Here is a 25,943-nt window from a genome sequence, read left to right as displayed (position 1 = left end):
TCTTATCTGTGACGTATCACTTTCCTTGCAGTACTTCCTGCCAGGATTAGCGGCTCTCGCGAAGTGGCCGGCTGAGGTGGCCACTGAGCTGCGCATGCGCCATGTGCCCCTGTGGCGTAGGACCTCGTCCCGTCGCGACTCACCGCGAGGCGGGGCCTGTTCCTGAGGGGCTTCGGCTGTCCGAATAGACATGGGGGCCGGCCGCACGGGGGCTGTGCTTGCCGCGCTGGGAGTGCTTAGTGTCTGTGCGGCTAGCGGCTCAAGGCCCGTGGCGGAGGGGGAGACCGGCGGGGAGGTGGAGTGGGCGGAGCCGTGGGACGGCGCAGTTTTCCGGCCTCCCTCCGCGCTGGGCGCAGTGGGGGTGGCGCGTGGTCCGGGGACCCTGCGGCCGGGGATGGGGGAGGCGGTGGACCTGCCGGTGCTGCTATGGTGGAGCCCAGGGCTGTTTCCTCACTTCCCGGGCGACTCGGAGCGCATCGAGTGCGCGCGCGGCGCGTGCGTGGCGTCCCGGGACCGACGGGTGCGGGGAGACGCGCGGACGCGCGCCCTGCTCTTCTACGGCACCGACTTCCGCGCGTCCGAAGCGCCGCTGCCGCGCTTGGCGCACCAGAGCTGGGCGCTCCTGCACGAGGAGTCGCCCCTCAACAACTTCTTGCTGAGCCACAGTCCGGGCATCCGCCTCTTCAATCTTACCGCCACCTTCAGCCGTCACTCGGACTACCCGCTGCCGCTGCAGTGGCTGCCCGGGACCGCCTATCTGCGCCGCGCGGCGCTTCCGCTCCCGGAACGCGCGGACTGGCGCCGCCGGGGCTACGCGCCGCTGCTCTATCTGCAGTCCCACTGCGACGTGCCTGCGGACCGGGACCGCTACGTGCGCGAGCTCATGCGCTACATCCCGGTGGGTGAGGGCGGGGCGGGAAGGGGAGGGTGGCGCGCCGGGCTGAGGCCGCGACCCCTGGTGTCCAGGCCGACGTGCCATATCTTTTTTTTTTTTTTTTTTTAACATTTTTATTGGCGTATAGTTGCTTTACAATGGTGTGTTAGTTTCTGCTTTATAACAAAGTGAATCAGTTATACATATACATATATCCCCGTATATCTCTTGCGTCTCCCTCCCTCCCACCCTCCCTATCCCACCCCTCTAGGTGGTCACAAACCACCTAGCTGATCTCCCTGTGCTATGCGACCGCTTCCCACTAGCTATCTATTTTACATATGGTAGTGTATATATGTCCATATATACACTACCCGTACGCTCTTGACGGCGTGCTGTACCCCACTCAGGTGGACTCATATGGGAAATGCCTGAAGAATCGGGAGCTGCCCACGCCGCGGCTACAGGACACAGCCACAGCCACCACTGAGGATCCAGAACTCTTGGCCTTCTTGTCCCGCTATAAGTTTCATTTGGCCCTCGAAAATGCCATCTGTGACGACTACATGACAGAAAAACTGTGGCGCCCCATGCACCTCGGTGCTGTGCCTGTGTACCGCGGCTCTCCCTCTGTGAGGGACTGGGTGCCCAACAATCACTCCATCATCCTCATTGACGACTTTGAGTCGCCGCAGAAGCTGGCAGAGTTTATTGACTTTCTGGACAAAAATGATGAGGAATATATGAAATACCTGGCATACAAGCAGCCTGGGGGCATCACCAACCAGTTCCTTCTGGATAGTCTGAAGCAGCGGGAGTGGGGAGTGAATGATCCTTTACTGCCTAACTACCTTAACGGCTTCGAGTGTTTCGTCTGTGACCACGAACTGGCTCGGCTGGATGCCGAGAAGGCCCATGCAGCCTCTCCTGGGGACATCCCTGTCCCTGAGCCTCATATTGCCCAGCCCTCACACATGGACTGCCCAGTGCCCACACCTGGCTTTGGCAGTGTGGAAGAGATCCCTGAGAATGACAGGTAAGGGTAGCTGGGGTCCCCTGTGGCTGTCAAATCAAATGATACACTGACTTGCTTCCTGCAGGCAATAAATGAGCACTAGGTGCTGAGGGGATGTTGTATTAGGAAATTATGACATGGGATCACTCTGCCTTTAAGGTATCAAGAGTCTAGTTGTGGGGATAAGACAAACTGCGAAAGCTCAGTAAAAGATGTGAGATATCGTTCAGGGCAACAACATACGAAAATCAGCTTTTGTAAACAATGTTTGCAGTAGTTCAAAACAAGCTTCAACTAGAGCAGAGGGCCCGTTCAGGGAAGCAATGGGGGAGAGACAAAGCTGGGCCAGGTTGTACATATTCTGAATACTAGGCTCTGGAGCTGGACTGTCCTGAAAATCAACTCAGCTATTTATGGAGCACCTTCAGCATGGTGGGGCTGGGGATGAGAAATACAGAAGAGAGTATTCTGAGGCAGGTTTGTCTGCAACAATCGGGGTTTATACCTGTTAACCTGGTGTAACTATTAACACACCTCCTTTCACTCTTAAAATTACCCTGATTTGAATGATAAATTATATGTTTGTCCTAGACAGAGTAGAAGGGATGCTTTCAAAGGATGATTAACAATGGTGGGCAGTGTGGATTGGAAGGGAAGTGAGGGGGCTACTGCAGTAGGTGGCAGAAGGTGGTGACATGGGGAAACAAGGTCAGCATGGGAGGTGGGGTGGGAAAATGTTGAAGCCACTTGCAGCAAAACACACCTGTTGGGGGAGGCGTGATAAAAGATTATTAGCCTTGAGAAAGAGAGGCTGCTAGAATGTCCTGCAGAGATCACCTTGGACAGTGGATGGCAGCAGAGGGCTGGCACAGTTTGGTCCTGGGAGTGGAGGTAATTTGTATCCAGTAATTTACATCAAGTAATTCGTATCTAGTTTGTGCTGAACATAATATTATGATTTATCAAAGGAAAAATGTAACACATTAAAAAAAGAGAAACATTCAGGTTGTGTCTCATCAAGACACTGGATACTATTGCACTTTCATTTTGATTACTGAAATAGGTGTAACATAAAAGGTAACCATCTAAATATGACGCCTTGCTTTTCTTAGGGAGATTACTGTGTCCATAGTTCGGCCCCTGTCCTGCCTGCCTCTTAATTCCCTCCACATTTGGGGACCAAGAGCAGGCAAGTCAGGAAATTTAACTCATTGGGGGAGGGGGGGGTGGTGTGATAAATTTGTGTTTGTGGCTTACTGCCTGTCACTTGGACTAGTACTGGGTTTACTTCACATTTCCTTCCCTCAAAGCGGATCCCTCGTCCTAGCCAGAAACCACTGTATCTGCTTAAGATTGCTTTGGCCACTCAGAGAAAGGTAGGACTCATAGCTGAGGTTCCATAATCCAACTCCCATTTTGATGTTTCAGCTGGAAGGAGATGTGGCTGCAAGATTACTGGCAAGGCCTGGACCAGGGGGAAGCTCTCACTGCCATGATCCACAACAATGAGACACTGCAGAGGAAATTTTGGGATTACCTAACTGAGATCTTCATGAAAAGGAACCAAAATCTCTAATTACGCTTGCAAGAGTCCTTAACTTGATAGAGCTAAGGAGATGGAAGGTCCTTATTCTACCATGGGACATGAAGGGCATCTGCTATGCAAGTTCTTAATGAACACTGTCTTACCGTGAATTCAAAGAATAAGTTATATCTACTGATATTTTATCCTAAAGATGTGTAGCCAGGGTCTCAGCCTATGGTAATAGGACCTCTCCTCAAGGAGAGATGGAGGCATCCAGTTCTTGGTTTAGTGGGAACCAGAAGCCTGAAACACCCATTTGATTAAAGGTGCTGATCAACAAAAATTTTAAAGAACTGCTTATTTCTTTAGCCATATCATCCTCTCAGTCGTGATTGGGACAACACGTTAGTACTTGGCTGTGAATGAGGTAAGATGGGCCAGGTTTAGCATCTTTAGAAAACTACTGTGCTATTCCTCAAACCACTCATTATTCAGTACCTTTCCCAATCTCTTTTCCTCATCTCTTGCTTTATAAACTGTTATGTTGGTGGTGAAGCAAAACTCCTGGTGGGTTGTATTCTGGCACTCTGGAGTTGTTTTTTTTTTTTTTTTTTTGCGGTACGCAGGCCTCTCACTGTTGTGGCCTCTCCCGTTGCGGAGCACAGGCTCCGGACGCGCAGGCTCCGCGGCCATGGCTCACGGGCCCAGCCGCTCCGCGGCATGTGGGATCTTCCCGGACTGGGGCACGAACCCGTGTCCCCTGCATCGGCAGGCGGACTCTCAACCACTGCGCCACCAGGGAAGCCCGTGGAATTGTATTTTTTATATCATTTACTTTGCTTTTCATATCAACCTTTTCATTCTGAATGGCTTTTTCTTTCCTGGTTTTCCACAATTTCTGATGGAGACGGAGTAGCCTTGCCACCATTCCCACATTCATTTTCCCCAGCATTAAACTGCCTGTAGATTTGACAGCTTTTCTTACTGCTGGTTTGCTTCTTATCTAGGGCATATCTGAAATTCCTTCTCAACTCATGAGTAGAAAGATTCAGTGGCTAATAAATGCCATGCCAATTTAATGAATTGTCCTGCTCTATTTTAGATTAGAGATGGAGACTCAGGCTGGAAATGACAGCAGAAAAAGCTATAATGATTTTGAAATGTTGAAATAGGCCAATGTGAATCTAAGTGCAGATTTTTATAAGTCCTTGATCTCTTCTGTCTGCCTAATGAACTCTTCTATTATTTTTATATGCTACAAAAGTCCATTTCCCCCCAAAACTCATGAAAATTATGGCAGAAAAAAACAGCCCAGCAATATAGCTCTAGTAATTCTCTCATATTCTGTGGCACTTTTCACTTTAAGTGGGATAAATATTCCAACTTCATTCACTCTATTACTGTTACAACACACAACTTTATAGTACTTACTGAGACTACATTTTGATGGAGCCCACCCACCTAAGCTCAAGGGCATGAGAAGCGAAGCAAGACATTTAAGCCATCACAAGTGGCTGGCTAAATAAAAAGTTGTTAGTCAGGTTTAGGGAGGTAGCCAGACCCTTCTATTGCTGTGGTTTAAACTTACAGCTTAATGGACAGGGAGACCATTTGCTTTTTCTGGGGCAGTGGAACAAGAAAGAATACCTTGGATCTTAGAACTACCCTGGTTGTAATGTTGTATTAATGAGTTATCACTAGAGAAGTTCCATAGCTTATCAATATGTCTGGTTTAAATTAGTGTGTGTGTATGTATGTATATATACACACATTAATTTACAAACATATATATATATATATAGTTGTAAAGACTGAAGAGGAAGATGATGCTTATGACTTCAGTACAGACTATGTATAATAGAATCTTGTCCTTCTATAAGGTTTTGTTGGTTTTTAATATTTTGAGCAGACTGCTAAGCTGTTCTGTGTGTGATATACCAGCTTTTTTAAAAAATTAATTTATTTATTTGTTTTTATTTTTTATTTTATTTTTTATTTTTTGCGGTACGCGGTCCTCTCACTGGTGTGGCCTCTCATGTTGCGGAGCACAGGCTCCGGACGCACAGGCTCAGCGGCCATGGCTCACGGGCCCAGCCGCTCCGCGGCATGTGGGATCTTCCAGGACCAGGGAACAAACCCGTGTCGCCTGCATCGGCAGGCAGACTCTCAACCACTGCGCCACCAGTGAAGCCCATATTTGTTTTTTACTTTTGGCTGTGTTGGGTCTTCATTCTCTAGTTGCAGCGAGCGGGGGCTACTCTTTGTTGCGATGAGCGGGCTTCTCATTGTGGTGGCTTCTTATTGCGGTGGCTTCTCTTGTTGCAGAGCACGGGCTCGGCTTCAGTAGTTGTAGTTGTGGCATGGGGGCTCTAGAGCGCAGGCTCAGTAGTTGTGGTGCACGGGCTTAGCTGCTCCGTGGCATGTGGGATCTTCCCGGGGCCAGGGATCGAACCCGTGTCCCCTGCATTGGCAGGCAGATTCTTAACCACTGCACCACCAGAGAAGCCCACCAGCTTGTTTTTAAATTTAAGAAATCTAGCTCTTTAGAGCTAGATCAAAGCTAACATCAAGTGTTTATTTAAAAAAATAATGGCACCTGCTTGGAATGGGGTGAAGATTTACAGAGAATTTACAATTTTTGGCTGACATGAAACTATATAATATACTGCAAAATGGAAATTCTGCAACAGACCTAGCAATAAACATTTATATGTATGGGGTGCTCATGTATTGTATATATATGAGATGCTCCAACAACTAGGGTCCTAAAGATGTGGCCAAGCAAAGCTATAATTTAGGCTGGGTTTCACTGCCAGCGTGGTTCTTTTTTCTTTTCCTTTTTGTTTTTTTGGCTGTGCCGCGTGGCTTGTGGGACCTCAGTTCCTGGACGGGGGGCTGAACCTGGGCCCTTGGCAGTGAAAGCACAGAGTCCCAACCACTGTACCACCAGGGAACTCCCTTTTTTTCATTTTATTTAATTAAAAATGCCCTTCATAACAGCATGGAAAGTTTTCTGTTTGGACTTTTGCAGAAAAGAATGAGAAAGATAGACCTTCGAAAATACTTATGTTAAAATTTGATATAGTAAGGACTCTTACAAAAGAAGCCAAATTCAGGACTCTGATTTCTAAGCTTGCAATCTATTTAAATGCAGATGCTAGTTTATATAGTGCAAAATACATCATTACCCAAGTGCAAAATAAGGTTAGGACTCAGATATCATTATGTGTAATGAAAAGGGTAGGTGATGCTTATGCAAGGTGTAGAATCATCCCTACCTCTCCTGTCTAATTACACCAGTTCACACTGGCACTACCTTAGAACTTTTATATACAAAGTAGGCCAGTTTTTTATGAATGATTGTGGCTGGAGACACATGCCTGCTTTGTGGTCAGTGCTTCCCAGACTTTCTCCTTTATTCCTCTTACCATAAAAGTATTCAAAACCAGGTGCTACATTTCCACAAGGGAAAGCAGAACCAGGAATAGCCACATGGCTATCTAACTAAAGGCTTCACTTTCTCTGTGGAGAAAGCAAGCAATGTGAATTTTCTCTGGTTTGGGGCCCAGCCTGCTCTGTATACAGTAGCAGACTTGGGGTTATTGGTGGTAGAAGTTCTGATAGGAATTAGCTTTATTTGTGTTGCTGCAGTGGGGGTGGAGCATGGGGCTGATGCCTTTATTATTCCCGAGTTGCTTCTTCGATTATCACAGGTTTAATTTTGTATAATAAATGGCTTCTTTTTAAACAGTGTCTTCTGCTTGGTTTTATTTCTGGGGTGAAGATGGTAAAGCTGGAGACTTGCAAAAATATTTCAAACATTTGTTCATTTAACAAGTATTTATTGGCACTACTCTAGGCCTTGGGGATACAGCACTGAACACGATAGACAAGGTCCCTTCTCTCATGATGCTTACATTTTAAATGGGTGTTGGGGGGGTAAGGCTGTAAACAAACAATAAGTGAACAAGATAATCCAGACTATGATAGGTACTCTGAAGAAAATAAAACAGGTTGATGGTGGTTTGGATGGAAGTCAGGGAAGTCCTCTCTGACATGAACTGGTGGGACTCAATAGAAGAAAACGAACCAGTCATGCAGAGATAAATGGGAAGATTCCAAACAACTGTGATAAGTGATTAGCACACACTAAATATTGTTTCTCCATAGTAGTCATCTTATGAACTTCAAGCTTGTCCAAGTTATGCTTCCATTACCAGAGACATTTCTTGGAGCTCATGTGTAAATGCCTTGAGAATGAGTGGTTCATCTTTGGACTGAGTTTTGTAAACAGCTAAAAGTCACTTGGCGGGGAGGGGATGGGGCGGGGGGGAAAAAAGTAACTTAGAACCAAGTCTAGGCATCATAATTTAAGGGCCAAGCGTATAAATAGGAATGGTACTGCTAAGTATCCTCAGAGGATTGGCGAGAGGATTAAGTAAAACGATGAATGCGAGAAAGTGCTTAAACCTCACCCAATCCAGTGAGATCACTACAAATGAACAAACGATATCTAAGCAGCAGCAGCTGTTAGCGTAAATGAGCCTATTTTTCTTCGCGGCTTCGGAGTGGCTCTAAAGGTAATCAAAACCAACAGTTCTTAAAGGTTTATTAAAATAAAATCATTCCCAACGTAGCATCTTAAACTCTCATATTTTGATTCGCTCCCATTCTCTCTGCCCTTGCCTGTGTCAGTCGACTGACCCTCTAATCCAGACTTTACCACCAGAAACTAGAGTCCATTTATCAGGCCTCTTTCCTGGGTGTTCCCGGCCCAGTACTGCCCCAAGACTTCAGAGCCCGGAGCCTACAAGAGTCAGCGTAGATTCACAAAAGAGTCCCAAAGACTCTCCTCCTAACCTGCACACGGGTCTGCACCAGCCGGGATCCGAACCCGGCATCAAGGCGACCCCGCCAAGACAAGAAAAAGGTGCATGCTGGGGCGGGAGTGGGGGGTGGGGGAGGTTGTCGTCGAGCTCGTAGGGGTCACGCGGGGTCACGCACGGCGCCGCAGAGCCTGCCGGGAGCTCGGTGAGCAATGGCGACGCCCAGCCTCCGGGGTCGGTTAGCAAGGTTTGGAAACCCGCGGAAGCCCATACTGAAGCCCAACAAACCCCTCATCCTAGCTAACCATGTCGGGGAACGGCGCCGGGAGAAGGGCGGTGAGCAGTCGGAGCCTTGGAGGCCCCAGGGCGGAAGTCGGAGGAGTGCAGAGGGCTGCTGGGTGGGAGGGCCGGAAGGTAAGGGTCTCCTTGTGACTGAGGGTCCCCGCGTTCTGCTCCTCCAGAGGCGACTTGTATCACGGAGATGTCAGTAATGATGGCTTGCTGGAAGCAGAATGAATTCCGCGACGAAGCGTGCAAAAAAGAGATCCAGGACTTCTTCGATTGTGCTTCGAGGGCTGAGGTGACAGCAGGCTCCTGGGGTGCCCTTTTGGGAGGAAAATGGGGGGCATACAGTCATGGTTCTTACTGCCTCTTCCTAGGAGATAAGAAAGTCCTTCTCATTCTAAAAGGGCGAGGAAGTTTTTGGAAGCTACTTGAGTCACGCCAAAGTGGGAAAGGTTACTGTTTTGAAGGCATTGTGATCTTGAGCGATTTGTGTCACTGGTTTTAGCTTTACTTGGTGCAAAATGAGGTTAATATTAATATCCACCTTACAGAATTTTGTGAGTGTCAAGTGAAGAGATGAATGGGAAAACCACTTTGTAAAGTTTAAATTGCTGTTCAAATAGACATTATTGTCTGAAGTAGAACTAAAGATAGTAAAGGACAGGTTGTTTGGTTTCCAGCCTAGACTTAATTGCCAGCTGGCATGGTAGCTTCAGACCATACAGTCATTCTTGGGTCCCAAGTCCTTTTGATGAAAGGGGACTGGGAAGAATACACAGATCTCCAGGCTGGTTAATCCCTTAGTGTGATTTGGGGTGTTGTGAGAACTATTAGCTTAGGTCAGGGCCAACTTTGGAGCTGTCATTTTAATTTTTGTTCTGTGTTTTCAGGCAGCCCGAAAAGTGAGATCAATCCAGGAGGACCTGGGAGAGTTGGGGAGTTTACCCCCCAAGAAATTGAATAAGTTGTTACATAGGTTTCCTAACAAACCTCATGTCAGCTGAAAATGGAGAAGCATTTTCAATGACTGGACTGTAGCTTCTGAGAACTCTGCAGAGGCATTTTAGAGATATTTGCACTGCCATGCTCTTGTTGAAGAGTAGGAGGCAAAACACTTTCTTTTACCCTTTGGAATCATTATGTGGGTGGAAATTATGCTTTATGTTGAAATAAAATCCTCTGAAGAGAACTTGGCCTTTTGTTGTGGATTAGGTACTCCCAACATAGTTGAACCTTGTGTCCTCCCCTACACTCTGGAAGGTCTTTGCTCCCTAATTTGCACCAGGTGCAGGACAAAAACCTTTGTCTCGTCCTGCATTTGAAGTCCTGTATACCATTTAATGCCCTTGCCTTTGGATTCATTAAGGATGTTGGAGTCTGTCTATATGCAGTTTTTTGCCATCATCTGTAAGTATTTAGCGACTATCTATTTTGTGCATAACCCCTGCAGGGTGCTGCGGGAATAATCAGAAGTTCACAAACTGATGACCCAAAGGTACTGCAGATGAATTTTATTTGGCCCACACAGTTAAAATTTTGTTTTTAAATTAGCTGGCCACATTCAAAAATAGGAAAAATGTCATAAAAAGCCCACTTTTTAGCTTTTCTTAAAAAAATCAAAAGATCTGGCAACCATAGTTTCTTATTCCCACATGGAAATAAAGATTAATCAGGTAGAGCTGACTATCGTTTGTCTCCATTCTCCAGGGATCTGGCCACAGTACTCTCCCAAATGATGAGGCAGACTTAATTGGCAATTATCTTGTGTATCACCTGTTCACTTCTCATTAAGTTATCTGCCTAGCTGCTGAAGGCATTTACTTTTGTGACCTCCTGATATTAGAACAATTGTATAGCATTTTATGTGTACTCTGCCCTTCCAGGCATAACTGAGTTAACTTTTCTGTGTACTTTACAGCACATACATCCCTTTAAATGTACAAAGGGATCATTGGGGGTTTTAAAGCTCCAGTGGGATAATTATTAAGATAAAGAAGGGGCCGTGCCTCCTTGACCCCCCCACAGTTACCTCTTTCTATAGTCCACATACCCCCATTGGTGGAGCACTGGGTAGTTGCCTAGTTCTGCAAGCTGTTAGGAAGAAGCTCAGTGCTTAGGCATTTTGGACTAGCCTTGGAAGTTCTTAACCTACAGTCAATAGACTCCCAGTAAGAGGTCTGTGAATATGGATGAGAAAAAAATTTTATCTTTAACCACAACTTAAATTGAGCATTTCAATTAGGGCTGTGGGAAACAAACCACAGTATTATTAGCAATACCTATATGAAATCACAGTATCTCAATATTTAAATTCATCACTAACTTCAATATTATGGTAGTTATTACACTTGCTGCTGGATCTTATTTAATGTATAAATAAAGAAGTACTATGTTACAAATTTGTTTTATTAATATTTTGATAATTGTATTTCAACATAAAAGGTTTCCTTTGTAATTCTTTTATTTTGTTTACTTATAAACAATCTGAGAAGGGGGTCTAGGGGCTTCACCAGGCTGTTAAACGGCCCATGGCACAAAAAAAGGCTAGGAGCCCCTGGACTCAAAGGCCCCCCTGACAAACAGTGCAACCATCTCCTGAAATCAAACGCCGCCTTTTCCTGTTGCTTCGCCAATTAAACCCCATTAAAAAGTCTTCTGGAATTCAGGCTTCTGAACTACAATTCCCAGAAGGTGATGCGGCCCCGGGGCCTATCCGGAGTTAGGACAATAACTCCACCCAATGGTTCCTGTGTTTGTCTCTTGACAGCCTACAACTCCCGACATGCGTGGCGGCTGCTTATTCCTTCGGGACATTATGGACGCCGGGTTATTGCTGGGATCTGTAGTCGTTTCGTATACTTTTGGGGGTTGGCTTCCTCTTACGGTATCTGGGGGTGGGCTCGAGAAAAAAAAGCAGGAAACGTAGCAATTAAACAGGTTCCTTATATCCGCGCGTACCGGCTCGGGTTCCTGGGCGCGCGAGGGCGGAAGTGGTGGTGGCCGGCGCGGCCGGAAGTTCAGATCAGCTGATGGGGGAGGCGGCACCACAGCCGCCAAGAGGCCCCGGCTTCCGAGCGCTTCGTCCGGGCCTTGAATCTCGGAGACTGGCCACGATCCCCGTTCACACCTCGCAGTTGGGCAAGGCCCCGTCCCGTGTCTCTCCCAGGCCTGAGATCCTCGCCCGGCACGGCCGCCCTGAGCGCCCCGGCCACCCCCAGCCCCGGCTCGCCCCTCAGGCCCCGGGCCTCCCCACAGCCCCCGGCCGGCGGCCCAGGCCCCGGATCCGCGGGGGGGGACCCGGCCCCGGGGGGTGCGGGCCCCATGGAGCTGATGTTCGCGGAGTGGGAGGACGGAGAGCGCTTCTCTTTCGAGGATTCGGACCGCTTTGAGGAGGATTCGCTCTGTTCTTTCATCTCCGAGGCCGAGAGCCTCTGCCAGAACTGGCGGGGATGGCGCAAACAGTCAGCGGGGCCCAATTCCCCCACTGGCGGCGGTGGCGGAGGTGGCAGTGGAGGTACCAGAATGCGAGGTGAGGGTGAGCTGGAAGGAGTGGAGCGGGCAGGCCCTGCTCCGGCCTTGCTCGAGAGCTGTCCCTGCTCGGGAGCTGTCCCAAGCTGTCCCTGCTCGGGAGCTGTTCAGGACTCGCTTTTCCGGTCTTCCTGGGGCTGCCTTCTCTGATGGCTGGGAAATTCTGGGTTGGATAGGATTAAAGACAGAAAGTAGATCTTCTGTCGTTCATTTGCCGTAAGAGATGGGGTAAAGGAGAATTCCCTCTTTGACTTGGGAGTACTTACCGAGTTCAGCCTAAAGCAGGCCAGAAAATAGAAAAGAATGTGGGTAGGGGGTGGATTGTGAAGAAGTGACCACTTGAGGTGTGTCACCCCATTGCAAAGTGTATTGGGAGCTTCTTGATTCAAGGTGATGATCTCTGATCACCGCTGCACCAAGAAGGGATTCCACCCAGAGCAAAGTGGAGGTTAACTGGCCTACGAGAGGGGATGTCACATAGGTTTAGATCAGAGACTTGGTTCCTGGCCATATTGAACATCTGTCAGAAGCCAAGCCTGGGACCACTGTACTAAAGCCTTAGATTTCCTTCATCTGGGGCCTGGGGAAGAGTGTGGGTACTTGACTTTCGAGTCTCGTGAAACACTCTTCTTGCTTTTCACTTGAGTTTCTTTCATCCTTGGGTCTTTCTGATGAGTGCTGTGAAGAATTTTGCTTTTGTTAAAGAGGATGGAGAAGAGAGTGATAACAGAAGCCCCGCAGACTCAGGACTCACCACATTCTTTCCTTGCCTTCCTCAAGGCACAGTTTGAGCTTCATTGGAAGTGGACTTTTTTCACCAGTTGAGGGGTTTAATTTGTGATTCTATTCTGGACATTCTAAGGTCCTGTTTTCCAAACGGCCCTGGAGAGATTTCCAGCACCCCTTAGGGACAGAGAGAAATTTACATGTGTCACTGTTTAGGAGTGGTAATATTTACCTTCATTTGGAGAGCCAGCATATGCCCTGTACACACACACACATCATAGGTAGTTTCACTATGGGTCTTCTATGGGCTCTCTGCTTCTTTCATATTTGCATGTGTGGGTAGGCTTAGAGCTCCCTCACTTTGAGGGAAGTAACTGAAGATGGTGGTGAAGGTTTTCAGCATATTGGTATCTTTATGAACAGGTTAAAATCTAGGAAAGCATAGCATTCCCCCCCTCCCCCGCCAACCCTACCCTTTTTCAGTTGCTCATTTATAAAATAAGAAGACTGACTTTTTTTTTAGAAAGGTTCCTTTCAGCACCATGATTTTCTATATGTCTTTTGTTGTTGTTTTTTGTTTGTTTTTGTTTTTGTGGTACGCGGGCCTCTCACTGTTGTGGCCTCTCCCGTTGCGGAGCACAGGCTCCGGACACGCAGGCCCAGCGGCCATGGCTCACGGGCCCAGCCGCTCCGCGGCATGTGGGATCTTCCCAGACCAGGGCACAAACACATGTCCCCTGCATCGGCAGGCGGACTCTCAGCCACCGCGCCACCAGGGAAGCCCCTATATGTCTTTTAATCTGACTAGTAATTTGGTGAGATATGCAGTCTGTTGCGTTTCACTGCTTTTTGATTAAAACAGTGTGGGAAACTTTGAATGGTAGCTCCATCTTACTCCAGGCGAGTCCAGGAGTGGCAGCCAGGTTCCCTTGGGGTAACCTCTCCACCCCCAACCCACACCCCAGGGCATCCACTGTGGGAAGCCAGGTCTCAGGTGTGCCAAAGAAAGTGCAGACTCTCTTCTTGCTTCTGGAGGTCCCTCTCTTAACTCTTCCGGGCTCTGGCCTATCTTCCCTCCTTAGATGGAGGCATGGAGTCATTTAGAGGGATAGTTTAAAAAAAAAAAAAAAGGGATAGTAAAAAAGAAAGGGACAGTAAAAAAAAGAAGCAATTAGAGAAGCGAATGCCAGGGGAGATATATACACAATGTAATATGAATCTCAAGTGCTAGGTATATGGGAAATTAGATGCCAAGCCAGGTGAGACTCATTACTTGCTAGGATCCTGGGACACCTGTTTGGCTAGGAGTTTCTGGGATATCCCTGGTATCTTCTAGCAGGCTGTAGGCTAGGGATTGTTTAGCTCCCCTTCCCCAGATGGAGTCTTAAAGGTTAGTGTATCCTGACAGGAGGGTCCCTTGGTTTTTCATCCAGATGTCCTCTTTTCTTCATAGTGAAGGCGGGGGTGGGGGGCGCATCAAGATGTGGCATTGGCATCGGTGCCAAGTAATCATGGCCCTTTTTGTTTCCCCTTACCTCAACCTTTGTCTCCAAAGATGGACTGGTGATCCCACTGGTGGAGCTGTCAGCAAAACAGGTGGCATTTCATATCCCATTTGAAGTGGTGGAGAAAGTTTACCCCCCGGTGCCTGAGCAGCTCCAACTCCGAATTGCTTTTTGGAGCTTCCCTGAGAATGAAGAGGATATTCGGTGAGGCTAAAGGATTGACGGTGGGGAGCGGGGTCCTGATGTTGCACACCGTGCGCTGGGCTTCCCACGGAACAAAGGGCACCATACTTGGGGCTGCGGTAAGGAGGCAGCCGGGGCAGGGAGTACCTGGGATTTTCCCCAGCACGGTGTGACACTGGGGATAGTGCCTGGGGCATGGTGGTCTCTGACAGGGTCTGTGGAAGGGTATTTGCTGCATTGCGGCCATGTCTTCTTCACTCCCAGACTGTATTCCTGCCTGGCCAACGGCAGTGCAGATGAGTTCCAGCGAGGGGATCAGCTATTCCGCATGAGGGCTGTGAAGGACCCCCTGCAGATTGGTAAGGGCCCCTCACCAATTGGCACTTCCTGCTCCTCCCACCCCCTGTGTTAAGAATTAAGGAACTAGTGCAAGAAGCTGGAGCGGGTTGTCTGAAGAACTGCAGGGCCAGGGTCAAGGGCAGAGACCTGTGTCTTGGTGGCTCTCCCTGACCATACCGATGTTTCTCCCCAGGGTTCCACCTGAGTGCTACAGTGGTGCCACCTCAGATGGTCCCCCCCAAAGGGGCCTACAACGTGGCTGTGATGTTTGACCGCTGCCGGGTCACTTCCTGCAGCTGCACCTGTGGGGCTGGGGCCAAATGGTGCACCCACGTCGTGGCACTCTGTCTCTTCCGCATCCACAACGTGAGGCCCTCCCAATTTATCCTGGCCCTATTCTCCGCTCCACCCCCCCTTCTCTGCTGCATGCCTGGCCACAATGTGAGCCCCCTCTCCTCCCCTACTCTGCCTCTCTGTCCCCAGCTCCGATGTCAGCAAGCCTTTTCCCAGATTGTGTCTTTTCTCTCGGTGTTCCCTTCAGGCTTCTGCAGTCTGCCTGCGGGCCCCAGTGTCAGAGTCCCTGTCTCGGCTGCAGAGGGACCAGCTGCAGAAGTTTGCTCAGTACCTCATCAGTGAGCTCCCTCAGCAGGTGAGGGAGGTTGACACACCCTCTCTGACTAGTCCAGGGCTCCACATCGGCCTTCCTGTTAGGCCCAGGCCTCCTTGGGTCACTTCTGCCTTTGTGTCCCTTTCCCCCTCAGATCCTGCCCACAGCCCAGCGTCTCCTGGATGAACTCCTCTCCTCCCAGTCAACAGCCATCAATACAGTATGTGGAGCCCCGGGTGAGTGGTGAGAAAGAAGGGCAGCAGGAAGAAAGCAAGCTTGGGGGTGCAGAGCGCCACTTACTGAAGGCGAATCCAGGCTCCTACCTCTAGGTGACTGACTGCTTGTCACCCCCAGACCCCACAGCAGGGCCCTCTGCCTCCGATCAGAGTACTTGGTATTTGGATGAATCAACACTCACTGACAACATCAAGAAGACACTGCACAAGTTCTGTGGCCCCTCCCCTGTGGTGTTCAGGTAAACAGGATCTCTTCATGCCTGTGTCTGTGGTGGGAGGGGCGCATCCCTCGGGCCATGGACAGTTTCTTTGTTTTAGCAATGCCTACCTCCCCCACTCCCCCCCCCCCCCGCCCCGCCCGCCGACCGGTACACTGCCTGGCGCATACAACATGTCACTAGTGAAATCAGTGGGTGATGATAATTTTATGTAGTCACAGAGTGGTCTGTCCTTAGGTAGAGCAGGAGTCATTTTGCTTCCTTTCAGCGATTGGGAAACTGAGGCAGAGGGCGATTAAGAATTTTTGTCTGGGTCATACTTTTCCCCCTGTACTCTGTATTTTGACCCCTTTTGTGTCAAAGTCCTGTTGCTCTTTCACCTGCTTTATTCAGCCCCATCTTAGGGTCATCATTTTCCACTCTGCGACTTTCACAGTGATGTGAACTCCATGTATCTGTCTTCCACGGAGCCTCCGGCCGCTGCTGAATGGGCATGTCTGCTGCGCCCACTGAGGGGCCGCGAGCCAGAGGGAGTCTGGAACTTGCTTAGCATCGTGCGGGAGATGTTCAAGCGGAGGGACAGCAATGCTGCCCCCTTGTTGGAAATCCTCACCGACCAGTGCCTCACCTACGAACAGGTAAAATCCCGCAGAGCCGGGGAGGCCCGTGCTGGCGCATGCTCTCCCTCCCTTAACCGCACTCCCCTCTTGCTGACAGGGACACTGCGTGGGGCTCCTCTGTCTTCCTCTAAGTTGTTAGGTTCATCTCAGAGCCCTCTTTGTTTCCAGATAACAGGCTGGTGGTACAGCGTGCGCACCTCAGCCTCACACAGCAGCGCCAGTGGGCACACAGGCCGCAGCAACGGGCAGTCAGAGGTGGCGGCCCACGCGTGCGCTAGCATGTGTGACGAGATGGTCACACTGTGGAGGCTGGCTGTGCTGGACCCTGCGCTCAGCCCCCAGCGGTGAGTCTCCCCCAAGGCTCACCGCCGCCGGGAGATGGGGCCAGCCCTGGACAGACCGAGCCCTCATCTCCCGTACACAGACACACGTACCATTTTTCTAGTCCTAGGGAAGTGGGAGGTGCTGAGCATTAGGGTTTCCAGTGATTTATGAGTTCTTTTCCTGAGAAGCTTTCTTCCATCCCTCCTCTAAATAACCCACTTTCCCAAATCCCTGAGTATTCGAGCGATGTCTATGGGGCTGGCTCAAGAAGCACTTCCTGGGGTCCTTCCCTGTGCCCCGCTTCCGGGGAATACCATCTCCCCGTTTCCTCCCGTCCCTGCTCAGCGCAGTGTAGGCCCCTGCTTTGTTCCCACAGGCGCCGGGAGCTGTGTGTGCAGCTGCGCCAGTGGCAGCTGAAGGTGATTGAGAACGTGAAGCGGGGACAGCACAAGAAGACCCTGGAGCGGCTCTTCCCTGGCTTCCGGCCAGCGGTGGAGGCCTGCTACTTCAACTGGGAAGAGGCCTACCCCCTTCCCGGTGTCACCTACAGTGCCACTGACAGGAAGCTGGCCCTGTGCTGGGCCCGAGCCCTGCCCCCTCGGCCAGGTGCCTCCCGATCTGGGGGCCTGGAAGAATCCCGGGAGCGGCCCCGCCCTCTTCCTGCCGAGCCAGCTGTGCGGCCCAAGGAGCCTGGGGCCAAGCGCAAGGGATTGGGTGAGGGGGTCCTCTCGTCGCAGCGGGGTCCCCGCCGCCTCTCGGCCGAGGGGGGAGATAAGGCTCTGCATAAGATGGGTCCAGGTGGGGGCAAAGCCAAAGCATTGGGGGGGGCTGGCAGTGGGGGCAAGGGCTCAGCAGGCAGCGGGAGCAAGCGACGGCTGAGCAGTGAAGACAGCTCCCTGGAGCCGGACCTGGCTGAGATGAGCCTGGATGATAGCAGCCTGGCCCTGGGTGCAGAGGCCAGCACCTTTGGTGGATTCCCGGAGAGCCCACCACCCTGCCCTCACCCTGGTGGCTCCCGAGGCCCTTCTACCTTCCTTCCTGAACCTCCAGATACTTATGAAGAAGATGGTGGCGTGTACTTCTCAGAAGGGCCTGAGCCTTCCACAGCCTCTGCTGGCCCCCCTGGCCTACTGCCCAGGGAGCTCTGTACCCGGGATGACCTCGCTTCCACAGATGAGAGTGGCAATGGGCTCCCTAAAACCAAAGAGGCAGCCCCTGCGGTTGGAGAGGAGGAGGATGACTACCAGGCGTATTATCTGAATGCCCAGGATGGCGCTGGGGGCGAGGAAGAGAAGGCTGAGGGCGGGGCTGGGGAGGAACACGACCTGTTTGCCGGACTGAAGCCACTGGAACAGGAGAGCCGCATGGAGGTGAGGGGGCTTGGAGGGGACTCTGAGGGTGCCTCTTAGCCATAGCTGGGAGAGGGACCACCTGCCTCTGGTTGCGAGTGACAGGACTGTTGTGTGACTGTTAGAATCCTGCAGCAGGCTCCTAACTGGCCTCGCTGCCTGCAGTCCATTCTCTTCTCTCCATGTTGATCTTCCTGGAGTGTATAATTTTGTCACTCTGCTGCTTAAAACTCTTCAGTGGTTTCCCATTACCCTTAGGGTGAAGATGAAGGTCCTTGGCATGACCCATGAGGCTTCACTTGTTCTGAACTTTGCCTGCTTCTCCAGCCTCATCTAGCTACTATGTCAGTTATACTACACTCAGTTGAGCCGTTCCCGTAGCTTGCCATGCTCTCTCTTACATCCATAGTTTTGTACGGATTGGCCTTTCTGTCTGGAATATTCTTCCCTCATCTTACCTGGTTAGCCCCTGTTCCTTCTTCAGCCCTCAGAGATCTTAGAGATCATGTCCTCTAGGAGGTCTTCCCTGAGACTGCCCCTCTGCCCCAAGTCCCACTGAGGTATCCTGCCTATCTGCTCCCCTCTGGACCTTTCCCAGTAGTAGCCAGCTTCACACCTGTTCGTGTGTTCATGTGTCTGTTTCTCTAATGGGCTGTGAGTCTCTGTGGTATACCCAGGACTAGCACAGGGCCCAGTGTATAGCAAGTGCTCATGGGATATTTGCTGCATGAGTGAGTATGGTGTCCTGCAACATGTTTGGTGCCCATGTCCTCTTTCCAGATATTATTTGCCTGTGCTGAGGCCTTGCATGCGCACGGCTATAGCAGTGAGGCCTCCCGCCTCACCGTGGAGCTTGCCCAGGACCTGCTAGCCAACCCACCTGACCTCAAGGTAGAGCCGCCCCCTGCCAAGGTGAGAGAGAGCCCCCCTCCCTCCCCAGTTACCCATAACCCTCTCCCACGCCCCACCCCAGGCTAGAGTCTCCTCCCTCCACCAAGGCGAGTCAGACTCATCTGCCTGCCTCCTTGTGCTTCCCTCTTTAGGGCAAGAAGAACAAGGTGTCTACAAGCCGTCAGACCTGGGTGGCTACCAACACCCTGACCAAGGCGGCCTTCCTGTTAACAGTGCTAAGTGAGCGCCCAGAGCACCACAACCTGGCCTTCCGAGTGGGCATGTTTGCCTTGGAGCTACAGCGGCCCCCAGCTTCCACCAAGGCCTTGGAGGTCAGAAGTTCTGTCTGAACCTTGCACTGCCATCTCCTCAGAGACTCACACCTTGATCTCCATTGGGGTGATTGAGGTCTTAGTTCCTCCCTATGCCCTCAGGTGAAGCTGGCATATCAGGAGTCTGAGGTGGCCACCCTGCTCAAGAAGATTCCTCTGGGTCCGAGTGAGATGAGTACCGTGCGCTGCCGGGCAGAGGAGCTTCGGGAGGGGACACTCTGTGATTATCGGCCTGTTTTGCCTCTCATGTTGGCCAGTTTCATCTTTGATGTTCTCTGTACTCCAGGTATGATGCCTGACACTACAGAAAGTGGGGAACCTGGGGCAGGGGTAGCTTTCTCTAAAGAGAAACCAAGAGCCCAAGGCTCTGAATCGCGTGTAAGAAGCATCGGGCAGCTTCATGGAAGGATCTGGAATGATGAGTGTCTTGGGTTTCTTCCCTTTGCATTCTGTCCCATGCTACTTCTGTCTGCTTAACTTACCCCAAATTTTATCCAGTGGTTTCTCCCACGGGTTCCCGGCCCCCAAGTCGCAACTGGAACAACGAGATGCCTGGGGATGAGGAGCTGGGATTTGAAGCAGCAGTTGCTGCCTTGGGTGAGTCTGTCAGTGTCTTGAGCACGTCTGTGAGTTAAGCCTGGCCCAGGCCTTGAAGTGCATGAGACATGAGCCCTCTTCTGAAGGGGCTCTATCGTAAGGGGAAAGCCAGCATGACGTTGATGTGCCATGACTCACAGTGCCTACGAGACTGAAGAATTGAGGGCAAAAACGTGGGCTGTGAATGTTGGGTGTTATAAGGACAGAAAAACAGGACTCTAGGGAAAGGCCTTAGGAAGGGGATAGAGTATGGAATATGGGTTAAAAGATCAGTTAAGTTCTAGGTAGGGGGACAAAACACTGTGAATAAAGACACAGGGGCAATCGAGTCTTCATGAGAGTGGGGAGCCCAACTTCCCTGAAGTGATGGATATGTTGGGGTGATAGAGGAGGCCAAATTATGATTGTCTTAAAAAGCAGACCAGAGCTTAGGCTGGATGTATTAGGCAGTGGGCACCTTCCATAGGGAATGTGGGTTGGACCAGGAGAACTCACTTCACATGCTGGTGGCTGGGGAGCCCTGGCCTGTTTACCCTTGGCTGTCTTGCAAGTTACGGCCACTCACAGCCCCCACGAGCGCCTCTTTCTCACAGGCATGAAGACAACAGTGAGTGAGGCGGAGCATCCCCTGCTGTGTGAAGGCACACGTCGGGAGAAGGGTGACCTGGCCCTAGCACTTATGATCACTTACAAAGACGACCAGGCCAAACTCAAAAAGGTAAGGGATTGAGGTACTGGGATTTCAACAGGCAGAGAGCGCAAATTTTATCGCCTTTCTCAGGGGTTTCTCGTATAACGGAAGGGCTATTCTGCCTACAGGAGATACCGGGGGAATCTTGGGAACACCTCATAAAGAACGTGAGAGACCCGTGGTTCTTATAGGAATGCTTGGGCTTGGGGTGGAAGAAGAGAAAGGGGGCATAAAGTTGTTCATTCATTCATTAATTTCAATATATATTGAATATCAATATACTTAGTCCTGTGGTAAATGTTACAGGGGATACCAAGATATGTAAGCCAGCCCCTGTCTTCCAGCAGGTTCTCCTGTGGTTAGAACTGGGGAAGCCTTCCTGAGGAGGAAGTATTAAGCTGTTTCAAGGAGAAAGAAAAGTAATAGAAGTCAGGAGATAAAGGGCGTCCAGTCACCGCTTCTCTGTCTTTCAGATCTTAGACAAACTGTTGGACCGAGAGAGCCAGACGCATAAACCACAGACACTGAGTTCGTTCTACTCATCTAGCCGCCCGGCCACAGCCAGCCAGAGGTCTCCTTCAAAGCATGGGGGCCCATCTGCTCCAGGGGCCCTGCAACCTCTGACCTCAGGCTCTGCAGGGCCTGCTCAGCCAGGGAGTGTGGCAGGGGCTGGGCCAGGCCCCACTGAGGGCTTCACAGAGAAGAATGTGCCTGGTGAGGTGGGGGCACTGGGCAGGGGGGATGTGTGGTATGGAGCTGTGTTGGTCCCCCCTTTCCCAGGCTCATCCCAATGTCCTGTCTTCCTTACGTAGAGAGTTCCCCACATTCCCCCTGTGAGGGTCTCCCATCTGAGGCAGCTTTGACCCCAAGACCAGAGGGAAAGGTTCCCAGCCGCTTGGCACTTGGCAGCCGTGGAGGCTACAATGGACGGGGCTGGGGCTCACCAGGGCGGCCTAAGAAGAAGCACACAGGTAACAACCCGTGGGATGACATGGAGGGAAGGATATTCCTGAAGGTTGGAGTCTGAATTCTGGAGCTTCTGACCTCTGAGACTGTCTTGTCTTGGGGGGGTTAGGCATGGCCAGCATTGACAGCAGTGCCCCTGAAACGACGTCGGATAGCTCCCCCACCTTAAGCCGGAGGCCACTTCGAGGGGGCTGGGCCCCTACCTCCTGGGGCCGAGGACAGGACAGTGACAGCATTAGCAGCTCTTCCTCAGACTCCCTTGGCTCCTCGTCCTCCAGCGGAAGTCGCCGGGCCAGTGCCAGTGGAGGGGCCCGGGCGAAGACAGTTGAAGTTGGCAGGTCAGTGGGAAGAAACACCCTTGTCTTCTGACCTGGCCCACCCCGAGAGCCACATCCCTAGTGTAATCCAACTCTTGTCTCCGTCAGCATCCTCGCTTACCCTGGTCTTTTCCAACCTACCTGGACACCCACCTCAGAGAAACCCCAATCCCTGTCCCTACCCCATTGCCCCTTCAGGTACAAGGGCCGCCGTCCTGAGAGTCATGCCCCCCATGTACCCAATCAGCCGTCAGAGGCAGCTGCACACTTCTACTTCGAGCTGGCGAAGACGGTGCTGATCAAGGCGGGGGGCAACAGCAGCACTTCCATTTTCACACATCCATCTTCCTCGGGGGGCCACCAGGGTCCTCACCGTAACCTGCACCTTTGCGCCTTCGAGATTGGGCTTTATGCCCTTGGCCTGCACAACTTTGTTTCTCCCAACTGGCTCTCACGTACTTACTCTTCCCACGTTTCCTGGATTACAGGTAAATCCAGCATCTTGATTTGGGTATGGGAAGGGGATTAATTGACGGTGATAAGTGATATCCTTGTGGAGTTACTGACCTGATAGGAGAGATGCCATTCCCGTCGCCCGTGCTAACCCCACTCTGCTTTTCTCTCCTTTTCCTGAAGGCCAGGCAATGGAGATTGGCAGCGCAGCCCTGACTATACTGGTAGAATGCTGGGATGGGCACCTGACACCCCCTGAGGTTGCATCCCTGGCTGACAGGGCATCACGGGCACGAGACTCCAATATGGTGAGGGCAGCGGCGGAACTAGCCCTAAGCTGCCTGCCTCATGCCCATGCGTTGAACCCCAATGAGATCCAGCGGGCCCTGGTGCAGTGCAAGGAGCAGGTATTTTTACAGGCAATTGCGGACCTGCTTTGGGGCATCTGGGCAGGGAGGTTGGGTCCAGCTCCTTACTCCCATATCCTGGAGTTCACACACTACCCAGTTGGTCCTCTCATGGTGACACTTGACGTAGTAATGTGTTTTCACATCTATTACATCCTTTACCTTACAACTCTGAGAACAGGATGATTCGTATTTCATAGGTAAGGAAATGTGGCCTACAGTCTAGGGACCAAGATGATCGCCAGGATGGAGTCCTTAGGGAAGGCCTCAGGGAGATGATGGGACTTGGCTGGGAGGAGCTAAATTAGTTTGGAACTGGGACTGTAACCTGGGTCTTGACTTCTGCTGGTCAACAAGTATTTGTTCATTGTGTGAAGCATTCACTGCTCTGACACTGACTCTGGGCCCTGGCCGTGACCTTAGATGCCTCCCCAGGAACCAGCCAACTCTGAGGGAGACATTGGAATGTCATCTAAAAACTGTCCCTGAGTAAAGCCCTTCCCCCTTAACCTTCTTTGCCTCTCCCTTCCAGGATAACCTGATGTTGGAGAAGGCCTGCATGGCAGTGGAAGAGGCGGCTAAGGGTGGGGGCGTATACCCCGAAGTGTTGTTTGAGGTTGCTCACCAGTGGTTCTGGCTATATGAGCAAACAGCAGGTGGCTCATCCACAGCCCGTGAAGGGGCTACAAGCTGTAGTGTCAGTGGGATCAGGGCAGCTGGGGAGGCTGGGCGGGGGCTGCCTGAGGGCAGGGGGGTCCCAGGGACTGAGCCGGTTACAGTGGCGGCGGCGGCGGCAGCAGCAGTGACAGCAGCCACAGTGGTGCCAGTCATCTCGGTGGGGTCCAGTTTATATCCGGGTCCAGGACTGGGGCATGGTCATTCCCCTGGCCTGCACCCCTACACTGCTCTACAGCCCCACCTGCCCTGCAGCCCTCAATACCTCACCCACCCAGCTCACCCCGCCCACCCCATGCCTCATATGCCCCGGCCTGCCGTCTTCCCTGTGCCCAGCTCTGCATACCCACAGGTGAGTATGCAGTGTTCTGGGAGATTGGGCATGTGGGAGCACATTGGGAGTTCACGGGGGGTTGGAGTGGGGCACTCTGGGAGGATAACAGGGCTGTCCAAGAGTCCTGGTGAGGTGGCGGGAGTCGGGGACCCAGCCCAACTAAGATAAGAAATGCAGGATACCCAGCTGTGGGATGAACGGGAAAGAGCTACATCCTAATATAATTTGGAATCTTCCTTTTTTTCTTCCCGCCTCTAGGGTGTGCACCCTGCATTCCTGGGGGCTCAGTACCCTTACTCGGTGACTCCCCCCTCACTTGCCGCCACTGCTGTGTCTTTCCCCGTCCCTTCCATGGCACCCATCACAGTACATCCCTACCACACAGAGCCAGGGCTCCCACTGCCCACCAGTGTGGCCTGTGAGTTGTGGGGACAGGGAACAGGTGAATGGAGGGGAGGCACACCGGGCAGGGGAGTGGGGGAGGGAATCCTCTCTGTCCCTCTCTGGGCTCTGAGTTCCTCACGTGGCTTTCATCCCACCCTCAGTGAGCAGTGTCCATCCAGCTTCCACGTTTCCGGCCATCCAGGGTGCCTCGCTGCCTGCCCTGCCCACACAGCCCAGCCCTCTGGTGAGCGGGGGTTTTCCACCACCCGAGGAGGAGACTCACAGTCAGCCTGTCAACCCGCACAGCCTACACCACCTGCACGCCGCCTACCGTGTCGGTGAGAGGAGGGCCCTTCCTGTGCCCCCACCTGCAGCCAGAGGCTCTTCTGTGACCCCTCCCCACCATGCCTCTTAATTGGTTTACCGTGGGTTCAGGTACCAGGCTGAGGTAGAGGGTGGAGGACGCACCCTCACCACGTGCCCACCCTTTTTCTCCCAGGGATGCTGGCACTGGAGATGCTGGGTCGCCGGGCACACAATGATCACCCCAACAACTTCTCCCGCTCCCCCCCCTACACTGATGATGTCAAATGGTTGCTGGGGCTGGCAGCAAAGCTGGGTAACACCTCCCCTCCCCAGGACCATTGTCCGCCCTCACCTGCTCCCCCCACCTTCCCATCCCAGACCTCCTTCCTAGCTCTTGCTCAGAGTTGAGGCCTTGGTCGGGTATGTGTGCGTGCGCGAGGGGCGGGGGGCTACCTCAGCTCCTGGGGTGGAGGGAGGCTCTCTGCCAGGCCAGAGCTGAGAGATTAAAGTTGGGTCCCTAGGGCAGAGGTGGCCACCCCCGTCTCATGCCCCTCCCCCTGCCCCCCAGGAGTGAACTACGTGCACCAGTTCTGTGTGGGGGCAGCCAAGGGGGTGCTGAGCCCGTTTGTGCTGCAGGAGATCGTCATGGAGACGCTGCAGCGGCTGAGCCCCGCTCATGCCCACAACCACCTGCGTGCCCCGGCCTTCCACCAACTGGTGCAGCGCTGCCAGCAGGCATACATGCAGGTGATAACCCAGGAAGTATGGAGCAGGGTGGAACACCTCCTGGGCAGGCAGGGAACAGATCACCCAGCACGCCAGGACCGAGGGGCCTGGTTCTGTGCTTAGTGGCTTATCCTCCCCACGTCTTCCAGTACATCCACCACCGCTTGATTCACCTGACCCCTGCCGACTACGACGACTTTGTGAACGCGATCCGCAGTGCTCGCAGCGCCTTCTGCCTGACACCCATGGGCATGATGCAGTTCAACGACATCCTGCAGAATCTCAAGCGCAGCAAACAGACCAAGGAGCTGTGGCAGCGGGTCTCACTCGAGATGACCACCTTCTCCCCCTGAGTCTGGCCCCCCCAGGGCCCTGTACAGGGACACAGGCCTGTGGCTATGGGGACACCTCACAAAGGGGGAATGAATCTTGGCTGGACAGATCATCCCCACTCAGTTCCCTGGTAGCCCAGACTGGCAGCTGTTCTTGGGCTGTAGCTTGGGGCCAAGATGTCTCAGACCCTAGAAGCCTAGGGTTGGGGGAGACAGCCCTGTCTGGGAGGGGGCGTTGGGTGGCCTCTGGTATTTATTTGGCATTTATAAATATATAAAGTTTTTTACTCTCGTCTGCCTGGGCCTTTCCCTTCTTTCCCCCATGTGCGGATGAACCTTGAACTGGGGCAGAGGAAAATCTTGATACTTGCT

The 25,943-nt window shown here is 51.9% G+C and overlaps 3 protein-coding genes across 5 annotated transcripts; all 3 read left to right on the top strand.

Moving 5' to 3' along the window:
* The first annotated feature begins 20 nt into the window (after window positions 1-20).
* FUT11 (fucosyltransferase 11) lies at window positions 21-3,757 on the top strand. The gene is made up of 3 exons (XM_081253494.1): window positions 21-898; window positions 1,285-1,910; window positions 3,318-3,757. The coding sequence occupies exons 1-3, from the start codon at window positions 191-193 to the stop codon at window positions 3,463-3,465; spliced, it is 1,482 nt and encodes a 493-aa protein (XP_081109620.1). The 5' UTR covers window positions 21-190; the 3' UTR covers window positions 3,466-3,757.
* A 4,672-nt stretch (window positions 3,758-8,429) lies between these two features.
* On the top strand, window positions 8,430-9,714 carry CHCHD1 (coiled-coil-helix-coiled-coil-helix domain containing 1). Its single transcript, XM_081253530.1, has 3 exons — window positions 8,430-8,576; window positions 8,702-8,820; window positions 9,416-9,714. Exons 1-3 carry the CDS (start codon window positions 8,453-8,455, stop codon window positions 9,527-9,529), a joined length of 357 nt encoding a protein of 118 aa, XP_081109656.1. The 5' UTR covers window positions 8,430-8,452; the 3' UTR covers window positions 9,530-9,714.
* A 1,871-nt stretch (window positions 9,715-11,585) lies between these two features.
* ZSWIM8 (zinc finger SWIM-type containing 8) lies at window positions 11,586-25,863 on the top strand. Of its 3 annotated transcripts, none has more exons than XM_081253231.1 (26): window positions 11,586-12,054; window positions 14,335-14,488; window positions 14,732-14,826; window positions 15,000-15,172; window positions 15,348-15,455; window positions 15,568-15,649; window positions 15,768-15,888; window positions 16,304-16,505; window positions 16,656-16,831; window positions 17,188-18,181; window positions 18,941-19,072; window positions 19,204-19,383; window positions 19,486-19,669; window positions 19,882-19,980; window positions 20,574-20,698; window positions 21,145-21,385; window positions 21,484-21,642; window positions 21,747-21,975; window positions 22,153-22,442; window positions 22,591-22,814; window positions 23,347-23,841; window positions 24,082-24,241; window positions 24,369-24,545; window positions 24,707-24,826; window positions 25,150-25,260; window positions 25,389-25,863. In XM_081253231.1, the coding sequence occupies exons 1-26, from the start codon at window positions 11,847-11,849 to the stop codon at window positions 25,847-25,849; spliced, it is 5,700 nt and encodes a 1,899-aa protein (XP_081109357.1). In that variant the 5' UTR covers window positions 11,586-11,846; the 3' UTR covers window positions 25,850-25,863. The 3 variants fall into 3 exon arrangements, with proteins under 3 accessions (XP_081109357.1, XP_081109356.1, XP_081109355.1); XM_081253230.1 differs by having other exon boundaries at window positions 25,082-25,260; window positions 25,389-25,727; XM_081253229.1 differs by having other exon boundaries at window positions 24,082-24,265; window positions 25,082-25,260; window positions 25,389-25,727.
* Window positions 25,864-25,943: the final 80 nt, after the last annotated feature.

Source organism: Mesoplodon bidens (assembly GCF_964165515.1).
Source record: "Mesoplodon bidens genome assembly, chromosome: 1".
NCBI classification, from domain to species: domain Eukaryota; kingdom Metazoa; phylum Chordata; class Mammalia; order Artiodactyla; family Ziphiidae; genus Mesoplodon; species Mesoplodon bidens.
This window is presented reverse-complemented; position numbering and strand designations above follow the sequence as displayed.